Below are 13116 nucleotides of genomic sequence, written 5' to 3'. Positions count from 1 at the left end.
CCGGTGCGCCGGCTCGCCGGTCGGGTTGCAGCTTGGAAAAGGGGAAGCAACTGGCAGAGGCAGCATCGGCTGTGCGGTGCTATGGACCCCAGGGACAATGTCGAGACAGGGGAGACGGAAAACCACCGGGAACTGTTCTACGTGCCGATTCCCGACGAAGCACCGTGCAAGGAGGAGCAGGAGAAGTTGTCAGGGGTCGTCAAAAACGTCCACAGAAAACTGCGCAGGAAATACAGAGAAGGTAAGCAGCCTCAGTGGGCCCCTCTATCTGTCTGTGGCCCTGCAGCCGAGTGGCTAACACTCAGCGTTAGCTCAAATATACTCTATTAAACCCTTTCCGTTAACACTTATGCCAGTAAACATAACTTATTCTTCTTGCTCACCCGCGTAACTAGCGGTTTTGTACTGAGACTGGTTGGCTGTTGTGCAGGCAGACTGCAGACGACAGCAGTGAAGGGTTGCATTCAGCAAGCAAGGCCTTTAAAGCTACTTAACATAACATACACTGCAAATGTTGCTGCTGTTTGAAATCTTATGTCTCGACTGCAAACATCTATTATATCACCTCCAAAACTAGTGACTGACAACCGAGGCCTTTATAGGTTACTAATGATAGACACTTAGAGCCTGTCTGTTGACAATGAACGACTTTCTATTGCCCCTCTATTGGCAATAAATGATAACTCTGTGGACTGAGCAAACATTTGGTGCTACTTTTACAACCAAATTAGTTTTATTTCTGAGTCCTGGTACAATTCAGAATTAGGCAATATATCCAAAATAAGTTAATATCTCTGACATCCAGATTTTGGTGTGCCTTTGGTGTCTCAAAGGTGGGCCTTATGCCCAAATAGCATAGCATAAATAGTACGCATCATAATATAGTATAATTTGTGAAATTTTGACTAACCTGCCTTAGATAAAACAACTGCTTGTTTAATAGAGCAAATTAGAAACCTGACAAATGAAGGTACTCCACATTATGGTACTGATGCAAAACTCTTGTGAATCCAATGCTGTTCAATGTTGTGAAGAGTTTGCACATGATTATAGAAGGTGAAGCAATTGTTCTTGTCTCAGAGAGTCATTTTGTCACCAGAGCCAGGTGGAGAAAATGTCACTGAAGTTTTTACTCTTTATTTCAGATTTCTAGAGATTTTTCAGACTTTTTGGAAAGAGTATTTATTGCTCTGTCTTTATTATTACCATTTATTGCTCACAAATAAGCCAAGTGTCCAAATGATACCACAATAGGTTGAATTTTCTTATTCAAGTACAAAAAAGCCAAAAAGCAACCGCTTATTGGGAGCAAATGTCGCTGTATTTCTGAGACTGTGATTTCTCAGACAAAGAGTGTAAGGTAACTTTTTGGGATGTTGCTCTTTTTCCCCTCATCTGTCTTTATTCAGAAGAATGATCTTTTAAAGCAGTGAAGATTATATCAGGGTTGGATTTCCACAGGAGTCAGTGTATGTTGAACAACAGCTTTCTGTCCTGAGAGCAAAAACCTCTGTCTTGCTTCTTATTATTATGAGTCAGTCTGGATAAGAGCATGTGAAATGGGAAGTTTGGAAAAACCCTTACACAACACACCAACACTGACAAATGACAAATGACAAATGAATCTGAACTTCATTGTGCTCAATGTCTTCATTGCTCAAAGAAGAAACTGACGTTCCACTTTACAGCAGTGACAGAGGGGTTGATTTCAGCTATGAGACTGTTTGTAGTTTTGAAGTGCCTAACGCTGACACTGAAGTGCCCTGGATTTAAAAACTTGCTACACTGCCTACCCATGCAGAAGCTTTGTGCTGTTATTGACGCTTTGCTCTATCTGATTTTCTCTTTCTGAGGAAATGCATAGTCCTACAGGAGACTGTGTGGGAGGGAAACACAAAAAGGCAAATTTGCTATGCTCAGGTGCAAAATCTTTATCTTGAGAAAAGAAAACTTTAGTTAGTTCATCATCCTGCTGTAATTGTAGCAGCACAACAAGTTTTCAGGCTGTAGGATTTATTTGACTTATCAAGAACAAAAAAATGAATTAGAAACATGCATTTGACTGTTTTCACCGCTCTTTTCTACCTTAAAAACACTACATAACCATGATTATAGTGCTTTAAATTGATGTTGGGTTGAGTCATGTTTTGAATAAATCAGAAAATATTCAGAGTAAGAGAGACTAGCTGGTTGTTTTTGGAGACGAGAACAGCACAGAGAAGTCGTCCTGCTAGCAGACCTCATGATTGGTTAATAAGTAAAGCATGATCTGGTAGGCTTGGCATTGAATCACAGTGGTCATGCTTTCAGAGTGCTGCTGTTTACCACCACTCCTCTTGTTGTCCTTTCATTTCTGCAAATCTGATAGAGAGTTTTTCCTTGCGGTCATGGGATTTCTCCCTTATCAGCGTGTTTGCCTATGCTACAGGCTGTAAACTTCTGAGCAGCTATGAAGATGTGCCCAAGGGAATTTTTGTGGACATTATTATTACTGTGAAATGGCTGTGTGAGGCAGATTTCTTTAGAGAAACAGATCTACTTCTTTGCTGGCAGAGACGAGTGAACATGTAGGCAGTGTAGCAATAAATGGGGCCTGAGCATTTTTTCAGCAGGTTTTTCCAGAGGAGTATAAACTTGTTTTGGTGTTAAGTTGGATGACCAAAGTTGGCAAGTAGGTTATGAATGTTTGCTTTTTGCTGTGGGTAGACCTGTCAGACTAACAGAGACAAAAATAGACCGTCAGTTTGGTGAAGTTGTGAACTCTGGTTTATTTTTTTGTTTGTTAGTCCTGTCCTGATTTCAGTTTTTTTTTTTTTCCCCCTCAGTGGGCGACTTTGACAAGATATGGCGTGAGCACTGTGAGGATGAGCAGACGCTGAGTGAGTACGCCCTCGCCATGAAGAATCTTGCAGACAACCACTGGACCAAGAACTGCGAAGGAGAGGGACGCATCGAATGGTGTCGCAGGTATGATTGACTTTAAATGTGCTCACATGTCTTTTGGCTCAGTTTTAGCCCTCATGACAGTGAGATCTGACTCATCTAAACTTGTAGGACATGCTTATGTGACAAGTCATTCTCACTTTCACAGCAAGGTTTAAGTAATGCTTTGATTCCACTTCCACAGTGTCTGTCAAGAATATTTTTTGGATGGCGGCATGAAAAGAATGTTAGAAAAGGATGAGAAAAGTGCCACGATTGCCATGGGTCTGACTGCTGCATCTGTAAGTGCCCAACCGTACAGCACCATCCCGAGGTGAGTTATAGCATTAGCATTTATCCATTTATCTACCATAAATGTAGATGCTAGAATTTATGTCCCAACTGCATACTAACTGTAAAAAGTATACACTATATCCTAATCTTTGTAGTAGAGATACTTAATTGTTTCATAGTCTGTTGTTCTGTTTGTTTAAGTTTACAAATGTATTTAATTCTTAAAGATATTTGACACATAGTAAATCTGGAGAGACCTGCATTATCATCATCTACTATTAAAATTACCTTAAAAAAGCCCTACCAGTGGCCCCTACAGTCTGTAGTGTATTATAAACACAATATAAAAGTGCAGAATATTTAAATATACTTTGATTTTTGCTATTACTACAGCTTTGTTGCCAACGAATAGAATGAGGTAGAGATGATCTTGAGATCAAACCTTACAGTCAAGTTGCATGAAAATATTCAGTCAGCATTCTTCAAGCGCTCTCTGGCAAAGCAGGGCGAAAAGTATATAAATTATGTGAAATGCATTTTGTTTGGTAGGCATTTAAGTTTTACATGTCTCTTGGATAGAATGACTGACAGATCAGTCGGCAACATTATCTGCTGTGGAACACAGAGGCAAAGATTTAACTCGTGATTGGTGTATTTCTAACCCACTCATTTATGGTTTCCATTTTAAAAGCTTTGTAAGACATGGACCGTGTCTGCACTCATACATTGTCACTGATTGTAGGAAATATTTCATCAGTATCATTTCAAATGCTCCTTATCACAAGCAGAACATAGCCCTCTGTAACATGGAGCAGATAGAAATTGAATTAGCCCTTCCATAAAATGTTCATCAACATCACCAACATCACTGTTGCCTTTCAGATTTATTGACATGTCTGCTACAAGTGAAAGAGACTTTCCTGGATATAAAAGTAGCATGTACATTAGCCAACAAGCTACTTCTTTTTGATAATAAGCACATTATGTGCAGGGACATTATGCTACAGTTGACACTTCTTCCACATTTCTGTTGCAGTTCTATCTCTCAGCTGGGGAAAATGCGTCTTCTTGACGTGGGCAGCTGCTTCAACCCTTTCTTGAAGTTTGATGAATTCCTTACAGTTGGTATTGACATAGTGCCTGCAGTTGAGGTATGAGTGCTTATTCATTCTGTTCACTTTTCGTTGACAACATATTTTAAATCATTATTGACACAAATAAAATGCATGAGGTTTTCCTGTTTGGTATCACAGTGCTGGCATTACGAAGCAAAACCAACACCAGAAATGACTCATGCAGTAGCATCAGTGTTGTGGTTAGGCAGCGTGTTCTCTGTGAGAACGAATTCAGCAGAAAGCAGAACAAAAAGTGGTGCACGTTCTGCAGCTGCAAGTGCTGAAACTTAATGAGTGTGGTGACATTGGTAGTGGGCTTAAAAGATCACATTTCAATCATGATTTACACCTTTTCTCTCCTACAGAGTGTGTACAAGTGTGACTTCCTCAACCTTCAGCTCCAGCAGCCTCTCCAGCTGGCGGGTGATGCTGTCGAGGCCTTCCTCCGCCAGCTCCACAACCCCATCGACGCTCTGCCAGCTCAGCTTTTCCACGTGGTGGTCTTCTCACTGCTCCTCTCCTACTTCCCCTCGCCATATCAGCGCTGGATCTGCTGCAAGAAGGCTCACGAGCTACTGGAGCTGCACGGCCTGCTGCTCATCATCACGCCCGATTCCTCGCACCAGAACCGCCATGCCCTGATGATGCGTAGCTGGCGCGTCGCGGTGGAGTCGCTGGGCTTCAAGCGCTACAAATACGTCAAGTATTCCCACATGCATCTCATCGCCTTCCGCAAGGTGTCCCTGGCCACCACCAGCGACTTGGTGTCACGCAACTACCCCGAGATGCTCTACATCCCTCAGGACTTCCACTCCAATGAGGAGGAAGACTGTGCCGACGTGCCCGTGCAGGTGCGCTCCGAGTTTGAGGATGACCAGCTGGCTTGGGGCTTCACGGAGCTACCTGACACGCCCTACGATTCAGATTCTGGGGAGAGCCAGAGCAGCTCTGTGCCTGGCTTCCATGAGCTAGAAGACCCCATCCTGCTTCAGAGCTAGGTTAAACCAGCCACCCCCACACCCCCACCTCCCTCCTTTTCTCTACGTAACTGTCAACCTCCCCTTCAACTGCTGCGCTGCCAAATTTAACCTGCTGCATTCTTCTCCTCCCTCCCTCTTCTCAAAACAATGCAGTTTGCACAGTGTGAAAGAGAGAAGTTTACAGATTATTTTCTCATAGCCACGCTCCTCTGAGAGTGCACACACATACAGACACACAAATACACATGCACACACACACTAAGATGGATATATTTTGATAAATAGCTAGGTTTTTTAAGAGTTGGAAAGTGAATGCCCTTAAGATATCTTAACTCCCCGCTCCTTGATTTCCATCCCATCTTCCAATCAGCTCTCAGTAACAGAAGTCAGCTTGTCTACATTCTGTACTCAGTCTCTATTTGAATAAGCTAGTGTGGCAGGCTGCTTAGTTTAAAAGCCAAATACAGCAACCCAAGCAGTCTGAGAGGAGGTTTGATTGCACTGGAGAGACTGAGATGGAACGACTGGACTTGGTACGCTTGCTTCTGTCACAGTCATGCAGCTAGACTTTCTGAAAATTCTTGATGTGCATTTAGTTTTCCAAGACAAAAAAAAAGAAGTTAATTGTTTTGAAATATATATATTCTCAACAGTCAAAACATTGGTGTTGTCCAGTGTAAAGTGTGGCAATGCCATTTTAACTTGGCATCCTCTGAATGATTTGTGTATCTTTTACAAGAAAGTGGTATTTGTAGCATTTTAAACATTTTCAGAACCATACAGTAGGAGTATTACTAGGTTTACTAATGTGAAACTGTAACTGTGTTTACTCATTGTGTAACAAGGTACGAGTGTTTCAAAGTAGGTATTACACCTTTTTTTTCCTCCTCCTCGTTGTCCTCACAAATATTAATAGTTAATTATCTCCTATTAGATTATTTTCAAACAGAGAAATAGTACAACACTGCAACTCAGTGACCCATATCAAACAAACTCTACAGCACCAGTATCTTTTGACACAATTTTGTAACTTTGATGTGAAAATACAGTAAGTTCTCTGCCTCCAAAAATATCTAGATCTGAGCTCCTCACAATGAGAAAAATTCACCTTGACATAAGGGATTTGCACTAATTTACTGTTTTGACATACAGAACCTCTGAAACAGGTGAGATACTGTAGATTTTAGCAATAGCAAGCAAGACCAGATCTGAAGATACTGTATCCTGCAGAGGGGGGAGGTTTTAGCTAAAGACACTACCAGGTGAAATGTTAGTGTGTGTTCCTGCCTGTCCCTGAACAGGCCAAATTGCGTGGGTGTGGTTTGATTTGTCAGTGTGAATGAAGGAATGAATTTACGTTGATGTGTATTTTTGTCTGTGGCACTTTATCACTGATCCCAAAGGGTGTCACAAAATGTAATTATTTTCCTATGATGACAGTTTTACAGCCAATATGATGGGCCCATAACATAATACCAGTAAGTCTAAGGTGCCTTCTTTGTTCACATTTCATGCCCCTGGAGAAAATGACATTCATACCTTTTAACAAAAGTTATCAAGCTTCTTTGGCCTAATAGTACATACAAACTATCCACCTCTCCATTGTCATATTGATGGTTAACAAGAAACATTTCCGGTGTTGATGTAATGCAGTGTGTTGTTGCCATTTCCCATATCATTTTCCAGTAATGCACATCTCTCTGCTGGTTTCTCTTCTGTTTTAACAGGAAAAAAAAAAAAACATTTTACAGTACAATACATATTCAGACTCTGAAGAAGCGTGTTTTTGTGACTAATTGGTGCATTTGTCTTCCAGTGTTTCTTTTGGCCCATTTGCATGAGATGGTTCATCTTCATTATCAACGTTTTCAACAATGCAGAACAATGTGTGCTTATAGTATGGTTGTATTTCTCTTTTATAAATGAATGTAAATGTAAAGTGTCTGTGTGTGTTTTTTTGAGTGTATTTTGCCTCTATTTTTTAATATTCAAATATTACTCTATCCACTGCTTATGAAATTATGAAGAGGTAGTTAGGACTCTGGAGATAGAGCAGGTAATTAATTGGCAGCTCTTTTGATACACAAAATATTTTTTTAAATATCCATAGAAGCTTGTAGAGGTCACATAGATTAGTAGATTTTAGAGACTTGTAGGGGGAGTTACTCCTAAAAACCCTTCAAATCTGGAGCATGGATGGAAATAAAGTGAGCTGGTCCTGTGATAGAGGCCTGCATTTTCAGCTTTGTTGAGAGAAAATCTGTCTCTGGGCACAGAGAGGTAAAAGGCCTTCCAACCCTAGTGACTACAAGCAATGCAGTGAGGTAGTTTGGTCATTTTATATTTCTTTATAGTCATTTTGTGTCTCTTTTTGGTCAATGTGTGTCTTTGAATTGTAATTTTCCATCTTTTTGTATGCTTTTTGTATCTTAATTGAACTCAATGAGTTTCAAACAATAAATGTCAACAGTTACTTCATACAGAAACTTTGGCCTATGGGCGTGTGCCTGGTTACACATAAATAACATAAATACTCATGAATAAACTTTGAGTTAGAGCTATTTCGATCGAAGAAACGTTCTAAATTGAAATCTATGAGCCAAACTCCTCATGTGAAAAAATCAGATTTTTTTTAAAAGAATTCGTACTGAACCTTTAACGTTAGCGGAACACTTTTGACCCTCAGCTCTTGCCGTAGTCGGAGCGAGCGTCATGGCGACTATCATCTGACTCAAAACTTTTGACGTGACAAACTTTTTTGGACTGATGTATTTCACACTCCTGACAGCTGGTTTCAAGGCGGTCCGGCTTATACGTTTTTTAACCGTATCGGAAACCAGACGAAAAGAACCCAAAACAACGGTATTCAAGATGTGAACGTTTATGCTGCAAACGTTGACCGGCGCAAACATGCATCGTTGATAGCTAACTTAAGCTAAGCTAGCCACTCAACGAAGTTAGCTGAAATTACTGTGTGTCGCGGGATTTCAAACGTCATACCGCACAGTTTAACGATTGTAATTCATCAAAGTGCCTGTTTTTGGCTTTGGATCGTTAGTTTTTTTCTATAAAAATGTGTCGTTTTCTACGCTACTGTGTCAGCCACTGCCTCCATGCAGCGATGACCCGGCTGGAGGAGGTCAACGGAGAGGTGAGCATGTGGTCGTCGGTCCGGTGGCTGGGCTACTTGTCCGGTCTCAACCTGCTGGTCGCCCTGTGCCTGGGTCTCTATGCCCGGTGGGAGAGGACCGCGGAGTCCACTCTTCTTGTCATTTTAGTGTTGGCTCTGTTCGTCCTGGGGATAGCGAGTATACTGTACTACTACTACAGCATGGAGAGGGTCAGCCTTAGCATCCTCCACCTGTGGTACGGTTTCCTGCTGGGTCTGCTCTGCCTCCTCAGCAGCCCCGCGCTGGAGGGCGATGTGAAGGAGCAGGCGGCCAACTACATGCTGCTGGCCAGTGTGGTCCTGAGGACGCTGTGGGCGCTGCTGGAGAGACTACTGGGATGTGCCAGGTACCATCCCGCCTTACTCACCTCGGCAGAGCGGCTGGAGCTGGCGGGCTTCGCCGTCGCCAGCACGGCGCTGCTCATCCAGAAGTCCCTGAGCGTGATGGTGCTAGTGGTGGCGCTGGCCACGGTCATGGTTGCCCTCCGGATGAAGGCGGTCCTTGCTCTTCCCAACTTGGTCTGCTTCGCCGTCATCACCGCGGTGTTGTTCTTCAAGTCCCTGAGCATCACCACCAACCCGTTCGCCCTCGCCTGCTTCTTCAGCCAGCTCATCTGCGACCCTCTGCTGGATGTTTACTTCAGTGGGCTTTCTGTGACTGAGCGCTGGCAGCCTTTCCTGGTGTGGAGGGGCCTGTGGCGCCGGCTGTCTCTCCTGCCTCTGCTGGCGGTGGAGGTGACCTTCATCATCCTCGCCTCTCGGAAGCTGACAGACCTGGACCAGTGGTATTTGATGATTCCTGGCTTTGTGGTGTGTGTGCTTTTCTGGTCCATCTGCCACTTGGTGTTTGTCATCACCGTCTGGGGCTTTCACACCAAACTCAGTGATTGCCAGAGGCTGTGCATTTGCCAGGGGTCAGGGCTCAGCGGACTGGACAAGGTCATGGCCTCAAAGGGTATGAGACACTTCAGCCTCATCTCTGAACGCCTCGTGCTCTTCACGCTGGTGACGACTGTCGCTGTTGCTGCTCTTTGCTGGCAGGTATGGGCAACTAGACAACACATGTACGTAACGAGGAGATATAACATGTGAACAGCTCAATATCACAGGGCTTTATGGTGACAGTAACTCCAGTCTCACAGTGTTGTCCCACTCCATAGTCTTACATGCTGTTGTGTTTTGTGAAATCATCAGACTGAAGGGAGTTACAGCCAGCAATTGTTTGGAGTTTAGTTTGAGAATTACATTATTTCAAGATTCAGTCAATCAACAAATTGAAACACCTCACTGCACTCTTACAACCTATTGCTTTTTACAGCACTCTCACCAGTATTTCATTAATTCATTAATGTGCTCTGCAGGCCTCCAGCAGCATCTTTGTGAGCATGTTTCTGCTCGTGTTGCCTCTGGAGTCTCTGTTCCATGGACTTTTCCATGAGCTCGGCCACAGCCTAGGAGGAACCTCCGTGGGCTACGCAGTGGTAATCCCCACCAACTACTGCAGGTAGCGTATAATGCATAACCACCGGCAGTGTAGGAAACAATTACCAGCCATATTTAGACAAACTGTATGGCCCAACCAGGATTATTTAAAAAGGTGACTATCAAAATATTTCCCAGTTTAAAATCGTTATTTTGTGTTTGTGTGTTATTCCTGATATTTTTGTGAAGTGCATCTTGCTACATCAATAAGACATACCTTGACTGTGCTATTTCCTGTACAGAGTGTAACTCAAATCTAAGCAGATCTGAGACCTGTACTACGAAGTGAGGTTACTGGTTTATCAGGGTAACTTCAGGAGTAACTTAGTGACGTCGGCTGTAACTTCTCGATTAACGATTATTACGAAAGGTGGATAGGTTTTATCCGGGGTCTGCTGCCATGGTAATTTACGCTGCATCTCTAAACTGCTCCGAGCAGGTTATGTTCATGGTTAACTCGGTGTTATTCTACCTAAGTACCGCCCCACAGGTGGAAGAACCAATCGATACTGGCACAACGACCGAGAGAGGCTGAATCCGTAGGACTGGGTTGTCTAAAGACCGTCACTCTTAGACTCTCAGGCTTAAAAAAAAACAAATAAAAGTATGTAGTGGATGGTAGACATACGTGGACCAAAGGAAGGTGTATTATTGTCCTGAAAGACAATATAATGCGGCAGGCTGTTGTAATTGTAGGCTACATACCAAAATATGCAGTATTAATGTTGTGAAATATTACTGCATACGACTTTATAGAATGTTTATATTTCATCCAGGTTCAGCTTTCCACTGAGGCTGCAGCTGAAATACTGTTAAAATGAAGCTCATTGAACACAACAGCATTACATTCATACATAGACAGCCTTAGTCTCCCTGGCTTTGTTGGCAGCGGCGGTTTCACATTTTATCGTTAGAGTCTGTTTAAATTACTCGTAAACAGACGAGATGACAATGACAGAATTAACGTGCGCTCTTCATCTGAGAAATACGGTGCAGGCTTGTTTTATGCACACGCACAAACTCCGATTCAGTTAACACCGACTCACTTTACCGACATCCTAACTACTGTCTTAGTACCGTTTAACACAGATCAACCCTGACTTTCCTTGACAACCCCGGGTTCAATCAGAGTAGGTTAAACTCTCTTCGTAGTACAAGCCTCTGATTCATTCACCCGAATACCTGTGTTGTATATGTGTTTGTCCTGTAGCCCCGACGGTCAGCCCATGCTGCTGCCTCCAGGCCAGGTGCAAGAGCTGAACAGACGGTCTACGGGCATGTTGAACAACGTGCAGCGTTTCTTCGCCCACCACCTGATTGAGGCTTTCGGCTGTGACTATTCCACCAGCGGGGTGACTCTAGAGGCTCTGCAGGCCAAGATCAAATCCTTCTTGGAGCTCCGCACAGCAGACGGGCCTCGTCATGACACCTATGTGATCTTCTACAGCGGTCACACCCACAGAACCGGAGAGTGGGCGCTGGCAGGTGAGAGGAGTATCAGTTTTGGTCTGGGATACGTTGCTGCCACGCCAGAAAAAGGGATCTGTGGAAAACAGTTTGTCTAATGTGTACTATTTAAAACTAGGCCAATAAAATCGATAATTTTCATCTGTCCCTGGGTGGATGGAGCTCATGCACTTTTTGTCATTATGATCTGTAATGTGCTGGTGTCTGTGTTCATCATCAGGAGGAGACACTCTTCGCCTGGATCACATCTTGGATTGGTGGAGGGAGAAGAACGGCAGCTTCTCTTCACGCCTCATTCTGGTGCTCGACTGCGACAACTCATTACCGTGGGTGAAGGACATCAGGAAGGTGGACGGTGTGTACGTGGCCGTGCAGGGAGCGACGCTCGCCAAAGTGACAGACGTGGAGCTGCAGGACCCCCCGCAGCTCGGAGACTTCACCTCTCAGTGGGTGGAGTACAACTGCAACTCAAACAGCGACATCCAGTGGTCGGAGAGGGGCAGGGCGGTTTCTGCCACCTACGGCATCTCCAGACACTGGGGTGACTACACGCTGCACCTGCCAACTGGAAGCGATGTGACCAATCACTGGAGCATGTACTTTCCCCGGATGACCTACCCAGTGGTCCAGTTGGCGCTGTGGTGCGGCAGCTTGAACCTGCTGTGGATCTGCGGCGTCTGCCTGCGATGTCTCAAGAGAGTCAAACTCAACTGGTTTCCACCAGCAATACTGGACACCGGCCAAGGCTTCAAACTGGTCAGATCTTAGAAATATAAACATGGCTATTTTTATCTTTAGAATATATTTTACACAGAATATTTTCTAAAAGTCACAAATAAATAGGCAGCTACTGGGTTACTAACCATCGCTAACCAGAATCCTTTTTAGTTACTGCAAAACAAATCACTGATTAGTGCATTTAAAGTTGGTCCTATGTCAGTTTTTATACTTTTTGCAAATTGTTTTTAGCTTTGATTCAGAGATCTTAACATCCCTGTCAAACATAATTTGTGGGATGAGACTGAGCACATTTACACTATTTTGCACATTTTTGCATTGTATGTATTGTTGGATACATTCGCATGGTGGTGCCTTTTACCATCAAATCACCAAAGAACATCACTCACTAGGACCTTTTTAACCTGAGACCAAAGAGGCTGTGGTACATTTTTAGAAGATCTCAGGCATAAATAATCTTCTAAGCAGCCTGTTTCTAGAGTTTCTAAGTTTTTATTATTATATTTAGATAGTGTATTGAGTCCTCTTATATTTCACTATGCATTTTATGCTCAGAGCTTTGAGTACATTCTATGCACTGCTTTGTGTCTGTTGCAATGATATTTTCTAATGCTTTTGGGGGTGATTCTTAAATCCACTCCAGCTGATTCAGGGACTTCAGAAAGAGTTTTTTTTAACTGTACTGATGAATGCACTACAAGCAGAGATGTGTGAGAACTGCAATGTATATCTCACAGTAAACCCCAGAATTTAAATGCATCAGCATTTTTGTTCTTTCTGGGGTTTACTGCAGTTTACTGGGCTATGCAAGATTGTTCTGATCAGTTTTATGTGTAGGCAGAAGGATTAGTTGTAAGAAACTCAGTTGAAGAACAGATCTAACTATGCAATAAAAGAGAAGTGGGACTTCACTGCTTGACTTACTAATTTAGTAATACCATAGGATCAA

At 43.2% G+C, this 13116-nt stretch overlaps 2 protein-coding genes across 3 annotated transcripts; both read left to right on the top strand.

Moving 5' to 3' along the window:
* Window positions 1-7250, top strand: bmt2 (base methyltransferase of 25S rRNA 2 homolog). Of its 2 annotated transcripts, none has more exons than XM_018675922.2 (5): window positions 1-241; window positions 2826-2967; window positions 3128-3256; window positions 4253-4367; window positions 4697-7250. In XM_018675922.2, exons 1-5 carry the CDS (start codon window positions 82-84, stop codon window positions 5327-5329), a joined length of 1179 nt encoding a protein of 392 aa, XP_018531438.1. In that variant the 5' UTR covers window positions 1-81; the 3' UTR covers window positions 5330-7250. The 2 variants fall into 2 exon arrangements, with proteins under 2 accessions (XP_018531438.1, XP_018531440.1); XM_018675924.2 differs by lacking the exon at window positions 1-241 and adding an exon at window positions 2337-2671.
* Window positions 7251-7989: 739 nt separating this feature from the next.
* tmem168b (transmembrane protein 168b) lies at window positions 7990-13078 on the top strand. Its single transcript, XM_018675918.2, has 4 exons — window positions 7990-9521; window positions 9842-9984; window positions 11173-11447; window positions 11650-13078. Exons 1-4 carry the CDS (start codon window positions 8385-8387, stop codon window positions 12195-12197), a joined length of 2103 nt encoding a protein of 700 aa, XP_018531434.1. The 5' UTR covers window positions 7990-8384; the 3' UTR covers window positions 12198-13078.
* The last annotated feature ends 38 nt before the right edge of the window (window positions 13079-13116 follow it).

The sequence above is a fragment of the Lates calcarifer genome, linkage group LG10 (assembly GCF_001640805.2).
Source record: "Lates calcarifer isolate ASB-BC8 linkage group LG10, TLL_Latcal_v3, whole genome shotgun sequence".
Taxonomy (NCBI): Eukaryota; Metazoa; Chordata; class Actinopteri; family Centropomidae; genus Lates; species Lates calcarifer.
The sequence above is the reverse complement of the archived record's forward strand: the minus strand, read 5'-3'. Positions and strand labels throughout refer to the sequence as shown.